Below are 25,528 nucleotides of genomic sequence, written 5' to 3' on the forward strand. Positions count from 1 at the left end.
ATATTTTAATTGTATAACTGACTCAGTGTATGCATTTCTACTAAAGAATTATTTTATTGCTGAATTAATAAGACAATTTATCTGTAAAATAGCAGGATTTCAGGGATAAGGAAGGGAATCCTCCTTTGATAGATTCTAGGGATCTAACTGAAAAACATTATTTTGCTCATAAGACTGGTTTTAAGCAGGGTGAATTTTGGAATAAAAAATGTATTTTGTTTAAAGGAAAATTCCACAATAAAACTTATGAAGAAAACTAGCATTCAAATGAAAGAATGACACATCCTTGTAAGCATGGTTTACTTCTTTGCAATGCAATAAACCCAAATCAGAAGCACACATTTCTTCTTTGTACTGTAGTTGCTGAATCCCCATCAGAAAATTACAGTTGATTGCATCCTTTCCATTATTAGAGGAAGAAGTGGATGATATACAAATAATGACTTGGCTTGAAATCAAGACCTACCAGGTGCTTAAATCCAATTCTAGCATAAAACCTTCCATTTTGAAAACATGACAATTACCAAATTCTTAAAATAAAGCACATTTTCTAAGTTCCACAAAGTGCAAATGTTTGTTATAATTTACATAACCTGGGACCATAAAGTAATTCTAACATCATTGCATAAGGAAACAGATACATCAGGTTAAAACACACAAAATTTACCACATCATCAGCTTTCATTATTCTTCATAATAATGTTCTACTCAAATTGAAAAAGGAAGCGCTATAAAATGCTTTTAAGTGCATTTAAAAATCTAGTTCTTGTATTCAGAATCATCAGAAATATTAAATTGCTTATTAGGTTTAGTGGCTTCTTGCATCAATTCCTGCAGCTGTCCAATCTGTTCATTATGGAAGTCATTAAGTTTCTCCTCTGTGAGGGGGGTTCCAAAGCAAGTCTTTTTTCTTGAGTTTTGTCTGTCTTCGTTAGCTTGCTGCCACAGCATTTCTGCATAAATCTAGTATAGAAAGGAAAAAAAAGTCAAAGAAAGATGACAAAAGCAAGATTTATGTTGATTGACTCTGCTAATATGTACAAAGCGTACAGTCCTTTTACCATGCATCCTTCTCTGGATCAGTTACAAAACAAAATGATGAAATGGGCATCTTCACTAAGAATGAAAACCTATTAAAATATATATATCAAAATTCCAATGTCTTTTGGTAATTTTACACTTCTGCTTAAAAAAAAAAAATCTGCATCAGCTCTCTACCACTTTATTTGCATGTTTTATCAATTCATGCATCTCCATTGTCCAATAGTATATTTAATTTTAGATGCTATGTTTTTATAGATTTTATTGAGCAAAAGTATCAACAGAATTCACTTTGCACATTGGTGTGATTGGACTGATACTACTTCCCTGCCAATACACACTAGAATACTGCAATACACTCATGGGGCTAGTCTTGAAAATTACTGAACAACTCAACATCTAATCTATAACATTGCTCTCTGATTGCTTAGTAGCATGTTGACAATATTCTGTGCTCCAAAGCCTGAGCTAACTATTGGCTAGTCACATGCTTCCTGGTAAAATCAGATTTTGATCCATAAAACCCTGTCTAATTTGGAATACTCTGTCTCTAACCCCAATTTGGAAAAGTGCTTAAGATCATGCCTGAGCCCTATTGACCTAAGACATGTTTAAGTGTTTTACTGAACAAGAATGTTTTCCTGAATTGTGGCTGATGTGTCTTCCTCACCTGGGGGTGCTTATCTATATTGCATTTTTTTAAATGCACCTCTCCAGAGCTCAAAGCATATGTACAAATAATTTTAAAAATGCATACAAGACATCCAGTTGGTCTCATGGTGACACTGGTTATCATTCCCCCCAACCATCTGATGGAAGTTTTTCCATTGACTTCAGTGAGTTTTTGATCAGGTCTCATATGCATTACAATAATTCTGTAAGCATCACAAGCTTTGAAAGTGAAAACTTATAAACAAACCTATTTTTCAAAAAGAGAATCCTGTGGCATTCAGAAAGAGGTCAGATAACTAACAAAAGGAAATACCGTATTATGAATTGGCAATGACTGTGTGAAAGGCACTGATAGGGTCGAAAGGTTCTCATAGAGTTAAAGGTCAGCAGGGACCATCAGGATCATCTAGTTTGACCTCCTGCACATTGCAGGCCACAGAACCTCACTCACCCTCTCCTGTAATAGACCCCTAATCTCTGGCTGAGTAACTGAAGTCCTCAAATCATGGTTTAAAGACTTCAAATAACAGAGAATTCTGCATTTACACCAGTTTTAACTCTCTTCGCAAGGTTCTACTTGCTTGAAATGGTGAAGATATTCTCATGGGTAAAGATTTATTTGGTGAATAGACATTCTAAATGCTTATCAGTTACTTAGATGACTGCTTAGGGCACCGATGTCTGATTACAACTTTTCCTTTACACAGAGCTTTTGCTTTGTTTTACCTTTTAGCATTAAATAATTGCCATGGACAGCAATAGTCTACTAGGAAAATAAATGGGAGTGGTAAAGAACATTACTACTGTTCTTTATGCACATTGCATTATGATGTAGTTATCTAAACTTAAAATATGATCCTACTTAATTATTTTTACAACACTAATATCTCCAAATTCAAGATGATCACAATAGGGAATCTCACCACCCAAGGTCCTAGCTTTGTCAATTACAGTGACTAAAAGATTTATTAAGAATATTACTTCTCTCATTTTTTAAAATTTAAACCCTACAGCTTAGCCCTCAATTACACATCTATCCAGGGGAGCTGGACCCAGGGATAGCATTTTCTTTATTGGGCAGGAGAGAAGAAATTAAATGTAACCAAAAATTTTATTAAAAGAAACCCCCAAAAGTATGCACACTAGAAAAATAAGATCTCACTATGCAAAGATTCAAATTTTAAGGCGAGAGAGAATCATTAAGTTGTTTAGTTTGATATTTGGTATAACACAGGCCACAGAATTTTACCCAGCTACCTTGCATTGAGCCTAATAACTTGTGTTTGACTAAACCAGGGGTCGGCAATCTTCGGCACATGACCCATCAGGGTAATCCACTGGCAGGCCATGAGACATTTTGTTTACATTGACTGTCCTCAGGCACGGCCACCCGCAGCTCCCAGGGGCTGCAGTTCGCCATTCCCAGCCAATGGGAGCTGTGGGAAGTGGCGTGGGCCACAGGCTGGTCACTGCTTCCTGCAGCTCCCATTGGCCGGCAAACTGCAGCCATTGGGAGCTGCGGGGGGCCGTGCCTGCGGATGGTCAACGTAAACAAAATGTCTCACGCAGGTTGCCGATACCTGGACTAAGCCATATCTTTCAGAAAGGCATCCAAGTTTTGATTTGAAGACTACAAGAGATGGAGAACCCACCACTTCCCTAGGTGGCATGTTCCAGTGATTAATCACCTTCACTGCTAAAATTTGTGCTTGATTGCTCATTTGAATTTTGTCTGGCTTTAACTTTGAGCCATGAGTTCTTGGTACACAATTGCCTGGCGACTGGACTCAATGAACCAGGAGGTCCCTTCCAGTCTTATGTTATGCTGTTCTCCACTAGACTGAGCAGGAGCCTTTAGTATCCAGTATTTTCTCCCCCTGAAAGTATTCATACACTGTCATCAAGTCACCTCTCCAATCTTCTTTCTGATAAGCTCAAAAGATTGATCTCTTAAATCTCTCATTATATGGCATCTTCTCCAGCCCTTGGATCATTCTGTGGCTCTCCTCTATACCCTCTCCAAATTTTCAACACCATTTTAACTATTACAAAATGTATTAAATTCATAAGCTTACACTGCATCTTTCTAAGTCGCAATAGCCTTATACTAGTAGGTGCAATGAAGAATGTTGACATATCATTCCCTTTGCCGAAGTAGAATGCTTATGAATTTTTCTACCCTAATCATTCATAACATGTTTAACTTTAAAAGCATGCTCATGGCTAAATGTTGCATGCCAACACTAACAGTCTAGGCTACAATAACTGCTCCTTTTCAGCATATGCTTAGGACAATTCTTAGCTGCTGCTGCTTTTTAAAACTGCATTGCTAAAAGTAGGGCATATTTAGGTATAGAACTATATTTCTCACAATTTTTACCAATTTCTCATTATTAATGTTTGTATTATTGACATTCAATTGTTAATCTTTGAAGCAAGTATTTATTTTTAGAGGGCTGCCATGCCAGCTGTCTGCACAGGGCTGGGGCGGCACACAGAGGAAACACACACACACACACACACACACACAGCCAAACATCTAACCACACTGATAAAAGTGTGCAAAAAAAGGTTAAAAATACCTTGGTGGGCAATCCCAAAGGATGGTGCTCTCCACTCAATAGTGCAAACACTTAGTGTAATACAGATTAATGAAAATACAAGCCATAACCGTAACTGCCCTAATGGAAATGTGTTACTACATGCAACGTCAAACCAAAAAAGCCAAATTACAACACTGGGTTAAAAAAAAAAACCAACTAGCTAGCAACACTGCCATCGTAATAAATAATAATTATAAGGAATAATCAAATGCTTATTAATGTTTTAAAAGCAAATGTTTGTACTTATGCAGTTTGTAAGGACTGTTGAACATCTGTATACTTGAATACTCTGTAAGGTGTGTTGAACCAAATGTGTCCTATAAAAAATGTTTAAGGTACAAACATATACACATATGCGTATTATTATAATCCTGACCAAAGCCCATCTCATCAGCTAAGTATAAAGGCCTCCTCATGTCACTCATAGGTTATCAAAGCACAACTCTACACCCCACACCTCAGCCATGGTCCTGGGCCTAACATTCCCAGGTCCACTATAAGGAACTAAAAACAATTAAAAAATAAAATCTGTCCATCAGTGGTACAAGGGAATGTGCAAACGAAGAGACAGATGGGACATAAATGTGTGAATGGAAAAATAAGGTGGCTACATAACAGTGTTTAGCCCACTAGACCAGCTTCAGTCCATGCATTATGCATTTACAAAACAATGGGTAAACATTCTCTCCATAAAAAGACAAAAAGCGGGGGAATGTAGTAAGAAGAGAGCTTGAGACATAAGCCCTTGTAGCAGAGGCCTGGTATGAGGCAGAATCTGCTCACAGAATCTGGCAAAACCAGGGCTGATATTGAAAAAATACACATTCCTAAGAAGTGCTAGTCACAGAGTAGTCACGTAAACACATCCCAATATCCAGTGGTTCCAAAACATCCCCATATCAAGGATGGTACAAAAACATTCCCCAAGGATAATAGGAACACACTGACCCCTCCTAAAAGATACAGTCAAGATAACAGTACGTAATAAAAATGTTTTGATCAAACCAACATGTACAAGGTGATGGGTAATAACTAGGGCTCTCAAGTGATTAATTGCACTGTTAAACAATAACAGAATACCATTTATTGAAATATTTTTGGATGTTTTCTACATTTTCAAATATATTGATTTCAGTTACAACACAGAATACAAAGTGTGCAGTGCTCACTTAATATTTATTTTTGATTACAAGTATTTGCACTGTAAAAAAAACAAAATAGTATTTTTAGGGTTGTTGATTAATCACAGTTAACTCACACGATTAACTCAAATTAATTGCGATTAAAAATAATTAATTGCACTGTTAATAGAATACCAATTGAAATATATTAAATATTTTGGATGTTCCTCTACATTTTCAAATATATTGATTTTTATTACAACACAGAATACAAAGTATACAGTGCTCATTTTATACTATTTTTATTAAAAATAGTTGCACTGTAAAAATGATACTATTTCTTTTGTTTATTTTTCAATTCACCTCATACAAGTACTGTAGTGCAATCTCTTTATTGTGAAAGTGTAACTTATATAGATTTTTTGTTACATAACTGCATTCAAAACCAAAACAATGTAAAACTTTAGAGCCTACAAGTTTACTTAGTCCTACTTCTTGTTCAACTAATTGCTAAGACAAACAAGTTTGTTTACATTTACGGGAGACACTGCTGCCTGCTTCTTATTTACAATGTCACCTGAAAGTGAGAACAGGCATTCGCATGGCAGTCTTGAAGCCGGCATTGCAAGGTATTTACATGCTAGATATGCTAAACATTCATATGCTCATTCATGCTTCGGCCATCATTCCAGAGGACGTGCTTCCATGCTGATGATGCTCATTAAAAAAAATAATTACCGGTAAATTTGTGACTGAACTCCTTGGAGGAGAATTCTATGTCTCCTGTTCTGTTTTACCCGCATTCTGCTATACATTTCATGTTCTAGCAGTCTCGGATGATTACTCAGCACATGTTCCTTTTAAGAACACTTTCACAGCAAATTTGACAAAATGCAAAGAAGATACCAATATGAGATTTCTAAAAATAGCTACAGCACTTGACCCAAGGTTTAAGAATCTGAAGTGCCGTCCAAAATCTGAGAGAGACAGGGTGTGGAGCATGCTTTCAGATGTCTTAAAAGAGCAACACTCCGATGCGGAAACTACAGAACCCGAACCACCAAAAAAGAAAATCAACCTTCTGCTGGTGGCATCTGACTCAGATGGTGAAAATGAACATGCGTCGGCCCACTCTGCTTTTGCATAGTTATCAAGCAGAACCTGTCATCAGCATGGATGCATGTCCTCTGGAATGGTGGTTGAAGCATGAAGGGCACATGAATGTTTAGCGCATCTGGCATGTAAGTATTTGTGACGCTGGCTATAACAGTGCCATGCGAACACCTGTTCTCACTTTCAGTGACATTGTAAACAAGAAGCGGGCAGCATTATCTCCTGCAAATTGTAACCAAACTTGTTTGTCTGAGCGATTGGCTGAAGTAGGACTGAGTGGACTTGTAGGCACTTAAGTTTTACATTGTTTTATTTTTGAGTACAGTTATTTTTTGTACATAATTCTACATTTGTAAGTTCAACTTTCATGGTAAAGAGATTGTACTACAGTACTTGTATTAAGTGAATTGAAAAATACTATTTTTTTTTTACTGTGCAAATACTTGTAATAAAAATAAATATAAAGTGAACACTGTACACTTTGTATTCTGTGTTGTAATTGAAATCAATATATTTGAAAATGTAGAAAACATCCAAAAATATTTAAATCATATCCTATTATTAACAGCACGATTAATTGCACAATTAATCAAGATTAATTTTTTTTAATCGTGTGATTAATCGACATTACTTTTTTTAATCGCTTGACAGCCCTAGTAATAACTAGCCACATCAGGGGGCAGTACTGACTTGTTTGTATCAGGGCATAAAGATGTGTCTCAGAGGAAGTATCTTTGTCTGGCCTACAGAGGAATGGAAAGTCCCACCGTTCAATGAGCTGGTCCATTGTTACGGGCATACATGTATTAGTGGTCTGGTAGAGTCTGTGGGATACTAGTACCAAGCTTCGTCAACAATAAACCTGGCTGGGTGCCTACATCCCTTAATGGATCTTGTGGTCATTGGGTGGTTCGCTCAAGGTCTGCTGTGCCAGCTGTCTGCACAGGGCTGGGGCGGTACACAGAGGAAACACACACATGCAGCCAAACATCTATCAACATCTAATCACAATACATAGTAAGGTACTAACCAACATGAGTAACAGTGGTGAAAATAGTCCCAAAATAATTTTGTTTAAACTAGCCTTTACAGGTTAAGGGCCCACATTCTGCCACACTTGCCCTTGGTGTGTAGTACCTTACCCTTTGGACAGCCCTACTGGTTTCAATGGGACTATTCAAAGTATAAGGTACTGTGTACCATAAGCAATCATGGTGGGGGGCATGGATCCGTGTTCATGTCGCACTCCCCATCAGTACACGGTCTGGGCCAGGGAAGCTAATGATCCAACCAGTGGACCATAGTCAGTGATGAATCCCGCTCACATGCCACCTCAGGCATGTTGTACATATGCTAAGAAGAAACAAGGGTGGCAGAATCCTTAATGGGGATTCCTCCACTCTGTGCACTAATATGGCAACCATCTTTTCTAATAATTGCTAGTAGGAAGATAAGGGGAAACGGCAAGGAAAGGGATAAACATTTCCATATTGTTTTGAATATTTACTTGTTTGTTCAAGACCCCTTTGCTTTTCTCCTATTACAAACCACTTCCTCAATCCCATTCCAGCTTTTCAACAGTAGAGCACAGGCCAATGAATATGTACAATTCTCACTGTGTATTCCTCAGTATTAAAAGGAGAGCTATTTAAAATGCCTCCAATTTAGCTTTTATAAGAGATAGTGAGAAATTAAAGTGGCATGGGATTAAAGTGGAAGGGGGACAAGAATTAAAATTTACTTTTTCCCCTCTTTTGAAAAGCCTCTGGCAACTATAATTTGCTGACTGTTAAGACTCCTGGTTTGGCCAGACAGCCTAAGGTTCTGTAAATTTGTTCCAGGTAATTAGGCAATGCAATTGCAGCAGCAGAATACAGCTGTAACACTGCTGGGCTTAGAACATCTCAACAAGCCTTCCACCTACTCAGTGGCCCCTTTTTGCTGATTCTGACAGCTGCAGTTTTGAGCCAGAAGATTCCCAGCTGTTACCTCCTATATATACACTTCTCAGTGCTGCTTGGCACAAGGGCTTTCTTTTGCTGAAGCTGAGAAGAAAATGATATTGTGAGCAGGCTGGGAAACCTCAGTTTCATGCAACAGGACTGGATGTCAGTTCTGAAGTGCGGGGGGAGGTGGGTGAAAAGGGAAGCAAAATGTTTTCAAGGGTAGATTTATTTTTTAAGACAATCCGGATCTAGGGTGGGATTTGAGGGAGATCACTACAGGATTTGAGCATTTTGAGCTGCCTAGGATGCTCACTGATTGAAATCAATGGAACTATTTAAATACTTAAAGTTAAACACAGGCTTAAGTGTTTTGCCGGATTGGAGCCTAATTATTTACTTTTCTTAAGAAGACCTGGGAACAATAAAACTCTAAAAGTTAGAAATGAAGCATAAAATGCATTTGAGCATAATGTACTTATGGTCCATTCCACAAGCAACACTAACATCTTCTAAAAATCCTGAAGTGTAACTCTGAATACAACAACAGTTTGACTTACTAAAGAAACTACATTTTGCATAGATTAAAATATTGTTTTAACTTAATTTTATTGAATAACTGTTTTATTTTATTGCCTATTCAGAACAGTTATTCAACACTTTTTGTAAAGGATTAATCATGGGGAGGACTAGATGAGGGGGAATAGAGATATATTCCCATTTATAATTGTTCAGTGGTTTACATGAACTGAGTTGGTGATATCAGTCCAGTTACTAGTGCTTAAGTATTCTCATTACAAAAGCCACAATTACAATTGTAATTTAGAATATATACTGGGGAAATGAATTAGTGGCCAAATGATGTATTCATAGGCATATGATAAATGTATTTCTATATGTGTAATTCATCACAAATATAGCACATCCACATATATGATGTATGGGCCTAATCCAAAACCTATTAAAGTCAATAGTCTTTGGATCAGATTCTATATAAATTTATCCAATGACTCTGAAGTTTAATGCATGGATAACTAAGTCTTTGAACAAAACTATTAAACAAACAAATCTAAGTTAAGGCAGACGCTCCACGTTTTTAGTCCAGGGACTTCGGTCCACGATTTCTATTAACATTAAAAGGAGCTATAACTCAGTGTTTAAAAACTTTCTTTCACAACATTGTGTTCTCTTCCTCACTACACTTTTCCCCTTCTTAAATTAGGGGTGTGTTCAGGACAGTGTCAGTTTTAACTATGATTTATATTCAAGAGATCAAATTAATTCCTACTGTAATTCCACTGATTTCAGTGGAGTTACATTAGGCAGGAACTGGCCCTAGGTTTGTGGATGGGATTGTATACAGATAAGTGAAAATCCAATGTTATAAACAACATATATGATAGATTAGCTAGTCTTCAGTTCTACAGTCTGTACAAATTCTTGTAAAGTTAGATGGCCAAATTTGAATTCCGAAGCCTTTAGTAGTCTAATAAATCACTGACATGTTACACAGGCAAATTATTTACTTTCACTCTAGTTGCAAAATTCTACACAAAGAACAATCCAACTAGTATTGATTTTTAAGTGGTAGATTTAGAAGAAAAAAATCAACTTCTTGTTGTGCAGTTCTTCTTAGAATACCAAACAGCAACAGCTGTACAATCTTGCTCAGTAACAATACTGAAAACAAGCAATGTAAAGCTCTTGGCATTTATGCAACGTATCTCTAGGACAGAAATTGAAAAATAAAGAATCCAAAATATAGTAAATGAATCTAAAGTCATTTTACAGACTGTGTGGGTTTTCTGTCTATTAAAGCAGAACACCATATACGCTATCAATGGTGCAAATGAAATGTTGGCCGTGATAATGAATTACGGTATATCCATTTTCTTTACATTCTAACATCCAGACATCATAATTTGCAAGGCACTGATGTTAACGAGAACATAGCTCAGAAGCTATGCCATTCCTAATGAGGCTAGATTCCAAAGGGGCAGGAATACCTTCCCCCACATGGTGAGCAGCTGGGAGCTACTCTGTGATTGCTACTGCAGCTCTGAGGGTATAGCAGTTTCCCTAGCTCCCGCATCCCCACTCGAGAAGGGACGAGAGCTAGGGATTTGAATACATGTCCCCTGGGCATACCCATCCCTTGCCTACCACCTCTTCTGTGTGACAGTTCTCTGCTCCATGACATTTCAAGGGTGGCACCCAATAGTTGCCATCTAGAGGCATATCACCACTGATTCCCCTTTGCCTGGAGACATCTGCCTCTGTGAGGGTAAGTGTGTTCATCAGAATTTGTCTCTAGGTGAAAATGCTTTGGATGTCTCGGAAAACTTCAATAGTTCCTACATACATCACAAACTGATATGAATCAGAGACTTGAAAATACGAGCTTAAAGACATGTCATCCTAAAGGCAATGATGCATCAACACAAAAGCATATTTACAAAAGTAGCATCTAAAAGAACAAATACACTGGATCTGACTTTGTCTGTGGTGCCATTTCAGAAACCACTCAAACTTGATGTGAATACTTACTGAATTCAATGTTGTTGCTGTTTGAAATTCATATTTATTTATTCTTTACTTAATTTGCAAACATCTACAAAATGTTTTATATAATTTGCTGACTTGGAAAACTGTAAATTTAAGGTTCTGCTTACAATATCAAGTGACATTTTGTTCATTGCATACATATTTTGACATGCATGGTTTAGACAAACTCCAACAGTAAGTTAAAGCCATAATGGGAAAACAACCTAATCTTCAAATAAATATGCATCTCCTCTCTGTCCCCATGAGATGAATTCAATCCTTTACATGTAGGTAACAAGAGCATCAAGAATGAAGTGCCTGCAGCATGTCTTAGTTTTCATGTAGTAAAATACTCTAGATATAGATCACCTTTCTGTGAATACCTACCAATGTGTCATAGTCCTTGAAATGAGAATTGCAAGCAATTTAATTAATGAATTGTTTTGTTTTTCACTACCATATCAGTAATTTACCTCTCTTCTGCCACAATGTTTTTTGGGGTTGTTGGTTGTTTTTTTTTTGGTAACTTCCAACTATAGAAAAACTCCTCAGTACATCACAATACCTTACATAGCAATATATACTGGAGGGATTATTCTGCCCGGTATATTATTAATAGTTTGTAGCAGGCACTCTGCAAAATGGACAAAACTGAAGACAAGTGGCTAGGTCTGCAGGTGCTTCACAGCCAGGCTGAGTGCACTTGAGGAGGAAAGGGAGGCACATAGGTGTTTTTCTGTCTCCCTGTCCAAGGTAAGGTGGGGCCAGGGTCAGTCAGCGCTAGTTTGGTCCCTGGTGCATATTAGAACAGCCTTAGGACTGCTCTAACTAGCACTGGCTTTAATGACTCCTTATTGGCTCAAACTGCAGCAATTCTACACCACCTGGGTATTTCGCTAAGCAAGGAGAACTGCTAAAACAGCTTTCTGTCCCTTGTGTATCACTCTATCCACACAAAGAGCACAAGAAGGGGCAGGGATCAAGCCCAAAGTCTCTTCCCCAAAGAGTTTACACGCTAAATGTACAGCCGTCGAAAAACACCAATCTCAAAAACTGTGCTAAATCAGGACCCTAGTTAATTCTATATGTTACCACTCTGTGAAGCAAAATACTAAGAGCAATTAAGAATTGCTTCCCCAGTAAAACTACGTTTAAGCCACCAGCAAGTGAAATACGAGATACTAAAGAATACTTTTTAGGCTTATTGGGTGGATTTTTCAAAAGAGCCTAAATAAAGTGGCTTAAGCACAAGTCCCATTTTAAAAAAATCTCAATGACACTTGTGTCTTACATCACTAAGGCTCCTTAGAAAATCCCATCTATTATGTTAATTTAAAAAAGCAAACCTTCTTTAAGCCTTTTCTACAAAAAAGGGCAAGACCGTATTTACAGTAAGTGATAACTACAGAGATAAAATGAATGGGTTAGTCAAATAATAATGAGGTTCATACAGTTTTCTTCCTATCTTTGAATCATTAACATCCATGGAATTCATAAATTATAAAAAGGCAATTGAATGCATGATCTTCAAAGTTCTAAAATATCATGACAAAGGAAGAAAGTATCAGTCTTGCTGGCTCCAAAGTGCAGAAAGAAAAAACATCTCCTTTGAACTGCAATGTACAGACTGCCACCTAGTTCAGTGAATGCTGTTATGTTATGCTGATGACAGAAATAAATTCGAAAGCACACATAAGAGACCATTTTTGCTCGGGAGAATGGGGTTCACTGTCTCTTCTACTTGGAGAAAGTTCAGTATCCTCATTTTTGTTCTTCTTCAGAAATGAAGGGTTAAAAGAAAACGTGAGTGAGAGAGGCTTTTATTCCAGGTTCAGCACTACATGTGATAACAAGATGGCCAGCGATGGAACAGTGGTGGTGACCTGCAATGGATGTGCCATGTTCTCTTTCCTGTCTGAAAACAGAGGGGATTTCATGTTCATGAAGTGCAAGTTGGTGGCTGTCCTGGAGGGAATGATTCTTGGATTGGAGGGGCAACTTGAGACATTACTGAGAATCAGAGAAACTGAGGAGTTCCTCGACAGCAAGGTTTGTGAAAATACCAGTACCCAAGGTTCAAGGAAAAATGCATCTGGCTACCAAGGAATTGGACATAGAGGAAGTCAGAGAAGAGGCCTGGTGGCTCATAACCAAGCAAGAGGACATGGGGGCACACTACACTGTTGGAGACAGATGAAACTGGGCAGTCTGTGTCCCCCAGAGAGAAGACAATCAGGAGGAATTACATACAGCTAGAAGTTTCAAATAGATAACAGGTCCTCAATGTAGAAACTATGGAAGATACCTCTCATGATACATCATATATCCAAGGGAACAGAGAAATGTACAGGACACACATGCAGATGGTAGCTGTAGGAAAATCAAACTTGCCCACGAAGAGATTTCCAATCATTCAAGATAGACGATCCTTGCTGGAGACTCGATACTCAGAAGACTCAAAAGAACATTCTTCAAGAGACAAGTAGACAACAGGCTCCCTTCCCGGAGCCAAAACATGAGATGCCATTCTAAGATATGGGAAGACTTCTGAAGTCATATCAGCACTAATGACACTGTGTCGCAGGATATCTCACAGATACACCTCTACCCCGATATAACGTGACACGATATAACACGAATTCGGATAACGCGGTAAAGCAGTGCTCCGGGGGGGCGGGGCTGCACACTCCGGTGGATCAAAGCAAGTTCGATATAACGCGGTTTCACCTATAACGCGGTAAGATTTTTTGGCTCCCAAGGACAGCATTATATTGAGGTAGAGGTGTAGTAGATGACTTCAGGCAACTCAAAAGCATGCTGAAGAAGAAGAATATACAAGAAATCTTTTCTGAGATCCTTCCTGTCCCATGAGCAAAAGAAGACAGAAGGCAGAAGATTCTGCACATGAATAACCGACTACATATGTGGTGTAGGGTTTTGGTTTTGTGGAACATTGGTCTACCTTCTATGGGAACAGGAGGCAGTATAGTTTGTAGGGTCTCCATCTCTGTAGAAGGGGGACCAATCTTTTCAGGGACAGGCTGGCTAGAATAGTCAGGAGGGGATTAAACTGATAGCAAAAGGGGAGGGTAAAAAAGGAGCATCCACCACAAAATGGAGATATTCAGAACAAAATTAATCAAGGAACTAAAGGACATGAAGAGAAGAAATTCTTAAATTGCCTGTATACCAATGCTACGAGCCTGGGTAACAAAGAAGAGGAATTTGAATTGCTCATTTATGAGCATTAATTTGATCTAGTTGGTATTTCTGAAACCTGGTGGGATGATTTGAATGACTGGAATGTTAAAATTAATGGTTACATCCTACTTAAGAAGGACTGAGTGCACAAAAGGAGAGGCACACACTGTCCAAAATCAGAGGGGTAGCCGTGTTAGTCTGGATCTGTAAAAAGCAACAGAGAGTCCTGTGGCACCTTTAAGACTAACAGATGTATTGGAGCATAAGCTTTCATGGGTGAATACCCACTTCATCAGATGCATGGCCCTTCCAGCAGCTCCCATTGGCCTGGAGCAGCGAACCGCAGCCAGTGAGAGCCACGCTCAGCTTGACCTGCGGACGCGGCAGGTAAACAAACCGGCCCGGCCCGCCAGGAGCTTTCCCTACATAAGCGGCGTCCCAAGTTTGGGAAACACTGTCCTAACAGATAAAGTACAAGATGGGGTATTAGTTGGTATTTGCTACAGACCACCAAATCAAACTAAGGAACAGGATGATCTCCTCCTTATGCACCTATCTACAATATACAGGGGGGATTTCAATTTTAGTGACATATAGAATCATAGGACTGGAAGGGACGTCGAAGCACTCAAGGCAGGACTAACTACTATCTAGACCATCCCTGACAGGTGTTTGTCTAACCTGCTCTTAAAAATCTCCAATGATGGAGATTCCACAACCTACCTAAGCAATTTATTCCAGTGCTTAACTACCCTGACAGTTAGGATGTTTTTCCTGATATGCTGGAAGTCTCATAAATGCAAATCAACATGGGTTTATGAAACGTAAATCCTGTCAAAGTAACAATCTTTTTTTAATGAGATTACAAGTTTGGTTGATGAAGGTAGTAGTGTTGATATATATTTAGACATTTGTAAGGTGTTTGACTTAGTACTGCACAATGTTTTGATTAAAAAACTAAAATGATATAAAATTAACATGGCACACACTAAATGGATTAAAAAATGGCTAACTGATTGGTCTCAAAATGTAACTGTAAGTAGGGAATCTTTTTCAAGCAAGTCTGTTTCCAATGGGGTGCTTCAGGGATTATTCTTGGTCCTATTCTATTTAACATTTTTATCAATGACCTGGAAAAACCCCCACCATAAAATCATTACTGATAAACTTTGTAGATGACACAAAAACTGGGGGAGTGGTAAATAATGCAGAGAACAGGACACTAATACACAGCAATCTGGATAAGCTGGTAAACTGGACACAAGCAAATAGTATGCATTTTAACATGACTAAATGGAAATGCATACATCTAGGAATAAAGGATGTAGGACATACTTGCAACTGGGAAGCAGTGACTCTGAAAAAGATTTTGGCGTCATGCTGGATAATCAGCTGAACATGAGCTCTGCCTGTGATGCTGTGGCCAAAAGAGCTAATACAATCCTGGGATATATAAACAGGGGACTCTTGAGTAGGAGTGGAAAGGTTATTTCTTCTGTATATAATTTTTCTGTAAAATACTTCTGTATTTGGTACTGGTGCAACCACTGCTGGAATACTACATCCAGTGCTGGTGTCCGCAACTCAAGGAGGATTTGACAAATTGGAGAGGGTTCAGAGAAGAGCCACAAGAATGATTAAAGGATTAGAAAACCTGCCGTATAGTGACAGACACCAGGTGCTCAATCTATTTAGCTGATCAAAGAGAAGATTAAGGAGTGACTTGATTACATTCTATAAAGTACCTACATGGTGAACAAATACGTAATAATGGGCTCTTCAATCTAGCAGAAAAAGTTATAACATGATCCAATGGCTGGAAGTGGAAATTAGACCAATTCAGAGTGGAAATAAGGCATAATTTTTTAATTTACAAGAGTTGTGGTGGATTCTCTATCACTTAAAAGTTTTAAATCAAGATCGGATTTTTTTTCTAGAAGATATGTTCTAGGATTTATTTGGGGGAATTTCTATAGCCTGTGTTATACAGGAGGTCAGACTAGATGATCACAATGGTTCCTTCTGGCCCTGGAATTTATGGAGATGAAAAGGTTTGACCCATCACTGAGTAAAGCCCCAGAGGACTTGGGTTCACTATATAGGAGAAAAAATAAAAACAAACAAACACAAAAAACCCCCAACAACCAAATATCCATGAACTTAGATGTAGAAGATAAAAGAGACTGAGAATAGGGATAATTCACAGTTATATATACCTGTATAATTTGTCAGCAAATTGTTGCATGATTCTTTTAAAAGCAAAATTCTTAAGATTAGTTTTGCTAATCCACAAAAGGAAAATCATAATGTATTTATCTATTCAAAATGGATTAGATTACAAATGAAGAAAATGACTAAACTGATGAAACAACATCTTCATTCTTTGGGCCAGGTCAGGTGTTTCTTTTCCTGGGCACACTAAACATGACTAAAGTAAAACACGGAAAGTGGTATCATATGGCTGCAGAAGAAAAACGCCACTCTCATTTGTGCTGAGGGGGCAAACCAGCCCCTCAGCTGCCCTTAGGACTGGTGGGTAGAAAGATGGTGTAAAGCCACCTGTGATGGGGTGTTCACCCCACACTTGTCCTGAAAGGATTCAACAACACAAAAGAAGGGGCTAATTAAACCAACAGGCCACAGCTGAGAGGAATCAGGTGGCTAAGTAAACCCCTGACAGAGAGGGAGCCCAGCTGAGGAGGAAGGAGCTGGGCCGGATTTATAAAGGCAGGAATTGACAGCAAAGAGGGACTGCTTGGAAAGTCTGCAGTCACTCCCTGGGAGAAGGGAGGTGCAGTTCGGCTGGCAAACCCAGAGAGGGGGGAGGCCGGGAAGATAGGAGAGGGCTCAGGGAAAGGCAGGAAGGTCTAGAATGGAACAGACCTTGACTGCTGCTTAGGGGGTCCCTGAGCTGGAACCCAGAGTAGAAGGCGGGCCTGGGTTCCCCTGCCGGCCACTGAGGGAGTGGCACTAAAAGGTAGTGAATGGGAAGACTGCCTAAGACTGCTGATAGAAGACTTTGTTTGAGAGTCAGGAAAAGATATTTTGTAATGAAAAAGGAGAGGGGTCAAGACCTTGTGGTGATTCATGTGAATTACAACTACATATACATAAGTCATGGTTTATTTATTTATTTACTGTTTTGTTTTTTTTAATTTGGGAGAAGAGAATGAAAGATTGTTCAGTTACAATGGAGCTGATTAATATAATCATGCAGTATTTAGTAATGAGCATGGAGAAGTATTATTAGATCAGGAAGATAGTAAGTGGGCTGCTTTATTTGAACATAATTTACTAATGATGTTAAGAGGAAGGAATGACATTTATTTAGGGGAATGTGAAACGGCTCAATGACTGATTCAATCGTTTTGTTTTTAGTTTGTTTAAGGATGTAGCAGGGTCGCTGCAGGGCCCTCTTGGCTCCTGCCCCTGCTGTGCTGACAAAGTCACTTGGAGACCCTGGGGTTCGGTTACCACGGGGGTCGTTTGTTTACAGGTTTTGCTCCCACCACCTTTTCACCATACACAGCCTGGGTTCTAGGTCTGCACCCAGGAGGGGAAAGCTATCGCTCTGCTTCCACTCCTTCACTCCCCCTTTTTCTGGCTTCCTCCCTCCCAGCCTTTTATATAGACCCAGGCTAATTGGGCGGGCAGCTGTCTCCCATTCACCAATTAGGCCAGCTCCAATGTACTTTCCTTAATGGGAGCTGGCGTGACAGAGGGCTGAGTCAGCAGTTCTCGCCCAGCACCCTGTCATAAAGGACGTTCAAATTGGACATGATTTTTTACATGAGACATCTTAGACTGGGACAAAGCTGGAAAGTTTATGTGTCCTCACTGTCAAGCAAGGTGCAGAGCAATGCTGTTAAGTCAGTAATGTGGTATAACAGTAATAAAACATAACAGAGGTAGGAATATTATAAATTATGGATAATTAATCTGTACTTAAGTGTGTTATTTTGATGTAGAATATATATGTCTTGAATGCTTTTGATCTCAATTTTTTAGTAGTAACATAACTTTGTTAATATTCACTATTTATGACTAGGCATGGTGATTTTAATAATTAAGAACTAAATTCCAGGTCACTAAAAGCCTTATATATGGTCTCATAATAACCCATAATCTTTAAAGGGTCTCTTTGCTAATGATAATGGGGTTTGGATCAGGCCTTAAATTTAGAACTTGTTCCCCAATAGTGAAAAAGTAGGGAAACAAAGTCTATTTGAAAAACAAGTATGAGAAAGAAGAAAGCAATTGACATGCTATGAAACTATGGGAGAAGATAATTGAAAAATGTCTGCATAGAACAGTTGACATTTGGAAGGGTCAGTATGGATTTATGCCAGGAAGTAGTACAATTGATGCTACATCTGTCCTACGAATCCTCTTGGAGAAGTTCAGAAAAAAGACTGAAACTGGGCATGATCTTTATGGACTTGAGAACACCTATGATCATGTACCAAGAATTAGTTTGGTGGAGCTTGCGACTGAGTGGTGCACTATAAGGATACATTAGTCTTATCCAGGATATGTATGATGGAGTTACTATTATAGTCAAAACCAAATGAGGCTACAGCAAAGAATTTCCAGTAAACACTGGCCTGTACCAGGGGTCAGCGTTGAACCCTTTTCGTTTGCGATTGTCTTGGATGTGATGAGTAAAAATATACAAAGGGATCCGGCCTTCAAATATGCTGTTCACTGATGACTTAGTGATATGTGCAGAAGATTGTGAGACTCTGCAAACCAACTTTGAAAAATGGCAACAGTTTTGAGCAGGCAAGACTTAGAGTGAATGTTGGTAAGACTGAGGCTATAATAATTGAGGGAGGAGGACCCACCATAAAGGATATTACAGGCAGAGAGCTTAGAACAGCAAAAGAAATTAAATACCTAGGGTCAACAGTTGCTATCTATGGTGCCCTGCTGAGTGATGCCTGACTTTGAACTGAAGCTGCCTGGTGCAAATGGTGGGAGCTGGGCCCACTTCTCTGTGATAAAAAGATGCCAATTAAGTTAAAAAGCAGAGTGTATAAAACTGTAACTTGACCCCTCCTAGTGTATGGAACAGACTTAGCCAGCTATAAGAAAAAATATCAGCTTACTCTCCAAAACAGAAACAAAGATGTTGAGATGGTCAAATGTTTGGGCATTCCAGGACAGGGGGGAAAAATGAGGATGGGAGGGGCCTAATGTGGGTTGCCCCAACTGAAGACAAGTTGAGGGAAGCTAAGTTCCATACATTGGTATGGACAAGTCCTGTGGAGACCTGTGAGTTATACTGGTAGGATAGCCCTTGCAATGATCGTGGATGGAAGATGACCAAGAGGGAGGCCAAAAACTAGGTACACAAACCAGATATTAGCAGACCTTAGAGCAGGGGTGGGCAAACTATGGCCTATCGGGGGCCACACCACGCGGCTCCCAGAAGCAGCCGCATATCCCCACTCCAAGGGTCAGGGGCCACACCACGCGTAGGAGCCGGAGAAGGGACATGCCACTGCTTCCGGGAGCCGCTTGAGGTAAGTGCCACTTGGAGCCTGCAACCCTGAGCCTCTCCCCATGCCCCAACCCCCTGCCCCAGCCCTGATTCCCCTCCCATTCTCCAAACCCCTTGATCCCAGCACAGAGCATCCTCCTGAACCCCAAACCCCTCATCCCCAGCCCCACCCCAGAGCCTGCACCCCCAACCAGAGCCCTCACCCCCCCCACGCACCCAACCCCAATTTTGTGAGCATTCATGGCCCACCATGCAATTTCTATTTCCCCAATGTGGCCCTCAGGCCAAAAAGTTTGCCCACCCCTGTCTTAGGCCTGGTCTACACTAGGCTGTTATGTCGAATTTAGTGCCGTTACATCGAATTAACCCTGCACCCGTCCACACCACGAGGCTATTTAGTTCGACATAGAGGTCTCTTAAATTCGACTTCTGTACTCCTCCCCAACGAGGGGAGTAGCGCTAAATTCGACATGGCCATATCGAATTAGGCTTGGTGTGGATGGAAATCGACGGTAATAGCTCCGGGAGCTATCCCACAGTGCACCACTCTGTTGACGCTCTGGACAGCAGTCCGAGCTCGGATGCTCTGACCAGCCACACAGGAAAAGCCCCGGGAAAATTTGAATTCCTTTTCCTGTCTGGCCAGTTTGAATCTCATTTCCTGTTTGGACATCGTGGCGAGCTCAGCAGCACTGGCAACAATGCAGAGCTCTCCAGCAGAGATGGCCGTGCAATCCCAGAATAGAAAGAGGGCCCCAGCATGGACTGATCGGGAAGTCTTGGATCTGATCTCTGTGTGGGGCGATGAGTCCGTGCTTTCCGAGCTGCGCTCCAAAAGACGGAACGCAAAGATCTATGAGAAGATCTCTAAAGCCATGGCAGAGAGAGGATACAGCCGGGATGCAACGCAGTGCCGCGTGAAAATCAAGGAGCTGAGACAAGGCTACCAGAAGACCAAAGAGGCAAACGGACGATCCGGATCCCAGCCCCACACATCCCGTTTCTACGAGGCACTGCATTCCATCCTAGGTGCAGCCGCCACCACTACCCCACCACTGACCGTGGACTCTGAGGATGGGATATTGTCCACGGCCGGTTCCTCGGACATGGTAGCGGACGGGGAAGATGAGGAAGGAGATGAGGAGGACGAGGCAGTCGACAGCGCTTACCAAGCTGATTTCCCCGACAGCCAGGAGCTCTTCATCACCCTTACAGAGATCCCCTACCAACCCTCCCCAGCATTTAACCCGGACACAGATTCAGGGGAAGGATCAAGCAGTAAGTGTTTTAAACATGTAAACATTTATTTTTAACAAAACTGGAATATTAAGAATAAGAACAATGTGTTCTTCATGATTTCTTTACCCTGGGCGCTTAAGTATTCAGTTCCAACTATTTAAAAAAAATCTAACAGTGTCCGGTTGTGCATGATTGTGCTGCCCAAGCTGCTCCACTCTTTAGTCCCTGCCACTGCAGCTATATTAAAAAGCGGTCTATATGACCGGGGATGGAGCTGTAATCCTCCAGGGACATCTCGACGAAGCTCTCCTGGAGGTAATGGGAAAGCCTGTTCATCAGGTTCCTGGGGAGAGCGGCCTTAGTGGGTCCTCCGAAGTAGGAGACGTTCCCGCGCCAGGAGATCCTCAAGTACTCCGGGATCATTGCCTTGCACAGCATGGCGGCATAGGGCCCTGGTCTTTGCTGGCTTTCCCGAAGCATCCTTTCCTTCTCGCTGTCCGAGATCCTCATTATTGTTATGTCGCTCATGATGACCTGCTTTGAATTAGGTAGGGGACTGTTAGTATTGGGACTGCTTGCAAGTTCCTTTACAGAACTGTAACCGCTGGTTTACAGCCACGCGGTGGAGGCGGGAGAGGGGCAGCATACAGGGATCTTTCCCTGGGACATCCGCGAGGGGGTGGGAGAGGGCCACAGTTCATGCTTGGCCGATTGCTGGCAGCAGAGACTGGCATTGCTTTCAATGTGAATGGAGGCCAGTGGTACTACTAAAGTTTTAAGCAGCCACAAGTCTACGGCTTACCATGTCTGCCTGCTACAGAAATTCCGGTGTCCTGCCCCGCTTCCCAGATCGGCAGTGCAAGACCCCAGGCACTGAAGGCGAGGTCCGAAAATTCGACCTTGTCCTGAGTGCGCATGTGAGAGGTGCGGTGCATGGTCTTGTTCACAGAGAAAGACTATGTTCTTTGTTCACAACTACATTTATGTTTCGGAGGAATTCACTACCTTTTTCTCATTCCCACAGCCACATCTGCGACTGTCTCCCAACCCAGCCTGGCATCACACTCCCAGAGGCTAACGCACATTAGGCGGAGGAAGAAGAAGACGAGAGAGGACATGCTCTCAGAACTAATGGGCTGCTCCCGAGCCCAGGCAGCACAGCAGAACCATTGGAGGGAGAATTTGTCCCAAATGCACCGGACACACATGGACCGTGAGGAGAGGTGGCGGCAGGAAGACCAGCAGGCGACTCAAACGCTGCTTGGACTTCTGAGGGAGCAAACGGACACGCTCCGGCGCCTTGTTGATGTTCTGTAGGAACGGAGGCAGGAGGACAGAGCCCCGCTGCAGTCTATCAGCAACCGCACTCCCCCACCACCAAGTCCCATACCCCCCTCGCCCAAAGTCCAAAGAAGGAGGGGCGGCAGAGTCCGTGAAAACTCTCACTCGACCCCTGCAGACTGCTCAAGCACCAGAAGGCTGTCATTCCCCAAAATTTGAAAAGTCCTTTCCTGCCCGCCTCACCCAAGCCCCCATCCAAGTTTCACCCCCCAGTTTCATGTGTGGTTGTTAATAAAAAACACGTTTCTGTTCATTACTGTTTCAATCATGTTCTTTTGTGGGACAGTCTGTCTGAAGGGGGGGAAGGGGCTTGGTAATTGGACAGGACAGTCACCTTTAGCAGGGTACACAGGCGGGGGCAGGTCCAGCAGCAGGGCACACACACAGTGCAGTGACTAGTTACCCTGGTCAGTCTGGGAGGTGGTTTTCATGTTCTGTGCGTGGGGGGGGGGGTTGCTCTGTGACTTTCTGGCGGGGGAGGGCAGTTACAGATCTTATGCAGCGGTCCTTGTCCTGGATCACAGAGCCACGCAGCAGGGGATCTGTAACCCTCCTCCCCCTGCCATAAAGTCACATAGCCCCCACATACACGCAGTCCCGCTCAGGAGGGCTGGCAGGCTCCGTTGAAACAACCAGTCCGCCACTGCGAATCCTGTCATTCCTGGAGTTTAGAAGGATCATTTGCATCAGTACACTACACCCGCTCCCCACCACAGTCTGCGTCCCAGGTTTAAAACATTCCCGCGAAAACAGTAATAAAGACAACGGTGTTCATTAACAAAATAAAACTGATTTTATTTTTTTGGAAGGGGGTGGAGGGGGTCTGTAACTGGAGAGGATAGTCAACAGTAACTGGGTAAAGAAACGGGGGCAGGTTCAGCTTCTCTGTACAGAAACTTAAAAGTCACTGGTTACCCTGCTCACTGTGGAACCTAGCTTTCAAAGCCTCACGGATGCACAGCGCGTCCCGCTGGGCTCTTCTAATCGCCCGGCTGTCTGGCTGGGCGTAATCAGATGCCAGGCTATTTGCCTCAACCTCCCACCCCGCCATAAAGGTCTCCCCCTTGCTCTCACAGAGATTGTGGAGCACACAGCAAGCTGCTATAACAATGGGGATATTGGTTTCGCTGAGATCACAGCGAGTCAGTAAGCTTCTCCATCTCCCCTTGAGACGGCCAAAAGCACACTCCACAACCATTCTGCACTTGCTCAGCCGGTAGTTGAACAGTTCTTTTTCAGTGTCCAGGGCGCCAGTGTAGGGCTTCATGAGCCAGGGCATTAGCGGGTAGGCTGGGTCCCCAAGGATCACTGTAGGCATCTCCACATCCCCAAGAGTTATTTTGTGGTCCGGGAAGTAAATACCTTCCTGCAGCCGTCTAAACAGACCAGAGTTCCTGAACACGCGAGCGTCATGAACCTTGCCCGGCCATCCGACGTTGATGTTTGTAAAACGTCCCCGATGGTCCACCAGTGCTTGCAGCACCATTGAAAAGTAGCCCTTTCTGTTAATGTACTGGCTGGCCTGGTGCTCCGGTCCCAGGATAGGGATGTGAGTTCCATCTATAGCCCCACCGCAGTTTGGGAATCCCATCGCGGCGAAGCCATCTATGATGACCTCCACGTTTCCCAGGGTCATTACCTTTGAGAGCAGTACCTTAACGATTGCGTTGGCTATTTGCATCACAACAACCCCCACGGTAGATTTGCCCACGCCAAAGTGGTTCGCGACAGACCGGTAGCTGTCCGGCGTTGCAAGCTTCCAGAGGGCTATGGCCACTCGCTTCTGGACAGTCAGGGCTGCTCGCATCCGGGTGTCATTGCGCTTCATTGCAGGGGACAGCAACTCACAAAGTTCAAGGAAAGTCCCCTTCCGCATGCGAAAGTTTCGCAGCCACTGGGATTCTTCCCAGACCTGCAGCACTATGCGGTCCCACCAGTCCGTGCTTGTTTCCCGTGCCCAGAATCACCGTTCCACAACATCCACATGACCCATTGTCACCGTGATGTCCTCGGCGCTGGGTCCCGTGCTTTCTGACAGGCCTGTGCTACTCTCTGACTTCAGGCCCTCACCGCGGTGCCGTAGCCTCCTCGCCTGGTTTATCTGCATCTGCCTCTGGGAAAGGTGGATGATAACCTGCGAGGCGTTGACAACGGCCACAACTGCAGCGATGGTCGCAGCGGGATCCATGCTCGCAGTGCTGTGGCGTCCGCGCTGGCACTGACCGGAAAATTGCGCGAACTGATTTCCCGCCGGCGCTTTCAGGGAGGGAGGGAAGGCGGTAGTGACGACAAGTACCCAAAAGCACCCTCGACCCTTTTTTTTTACCCAGAAGGCATTGGCGGCTCGACCCAGAATTCCAATGGGCAGCGGGGACTGCGGGAACTGTGGGATAGCTGCCCACAGTGCACCGCTTCCAATGTCGACGCTTTCCCTGTTAGTGTGGACTCACAAAGTCGAATTACTGTCCTTAGTGTGGACACACACGTTCGACTTTGCAATATCGATTCTACATTTTCGATTTAAGAGAAATCGAACTACCCTCGTAGTGTAGACATACCCTTAGAGAGATCAATATGCACAATAGACAGACATACTATCATGAGTTTTGGAAGAAAGCTATAAAAGTCACCAACCCGGCACATGGAAGTGGTGAGGAGGAGGAGAAGGAAAGCAGTTGCTTTAGTACTGTAGAAAGAGATTACCATCTGAAATTTAAATGTTGCACAATAAGTGAGGGAATTAACAGAAGGAAGGGAATGGGGTGAGGAAAGAACATGTGTCTGAGTAGTCCATGTAGCGGCTCAAGAGTGGTTCTTACTTTCCCCTGCTTGGACATATCAAGGTTTCAATCTAGCCTTAAAGGACACTATCTTCTTTTAAGAAAAAAAATACTTCTCCAACTATCCGTCAGTGTGCTCTGGGAGGCTTTTAAAGTGGTACTGAGAGAAAAATATTTACTTTTAGTGGGATAATATAAAAAACCTTAATGAATCTAATTAAAAAATTCAAAACAAGCAAAGAAAATTGTTCATTTTGGAACTCTAATATATAAACAGGATGATAAACCTATTTTATAATCTTCTGTGATGATGATAAAGTATACCTAGCTCTAAAAGAATAGACAGTAATCAAAGAAGTTATAGAAAGGAAATAAATGCTTTGTTGAGAAATATTCATACACATTCTAATAAATCCTCAGAAGAAAA

The 25,528-nt window shown here is 41.9% G+C and overlaps 1 protein-coding gene across 1 annotated transcript in view; it reads right to left on the bottom strand.

The window, feature by feature from the left end:
- Positions 1–285: 285 nt before the first annotated feature.
- Positions 286–25,528, bottom strand: part of SDHAF3 (succinate dehydrogenase complex assembly factor 3) — an 81,124-nt gene continuing 55,881 nt past the window's right edge. Inside the window, exon 2 of the mRNA XM_065399671.1 lies at positions 286–963. Coding sequence (XP_065255743.1) covers positions 760–963 — 204 coding nt within the window. The 3' untranslated portion in view covers positions 286–759. The remainder of the gene's footprint in view (positions 964–25,528) is intronic.

Source organism: Emys orbicularis, chromosome 2 (genome assembly GCF_028017835.1).
Source record: "Emys orbicularis isolate rEmyOrb1 chromosome 2, rEmyOrb1.hap1, whole genome shotgun sequence".
NCBI lineage: Eukaryota > Metazoa > Chordata > Testudines > Emydidae > Emys > Emys orbicularis.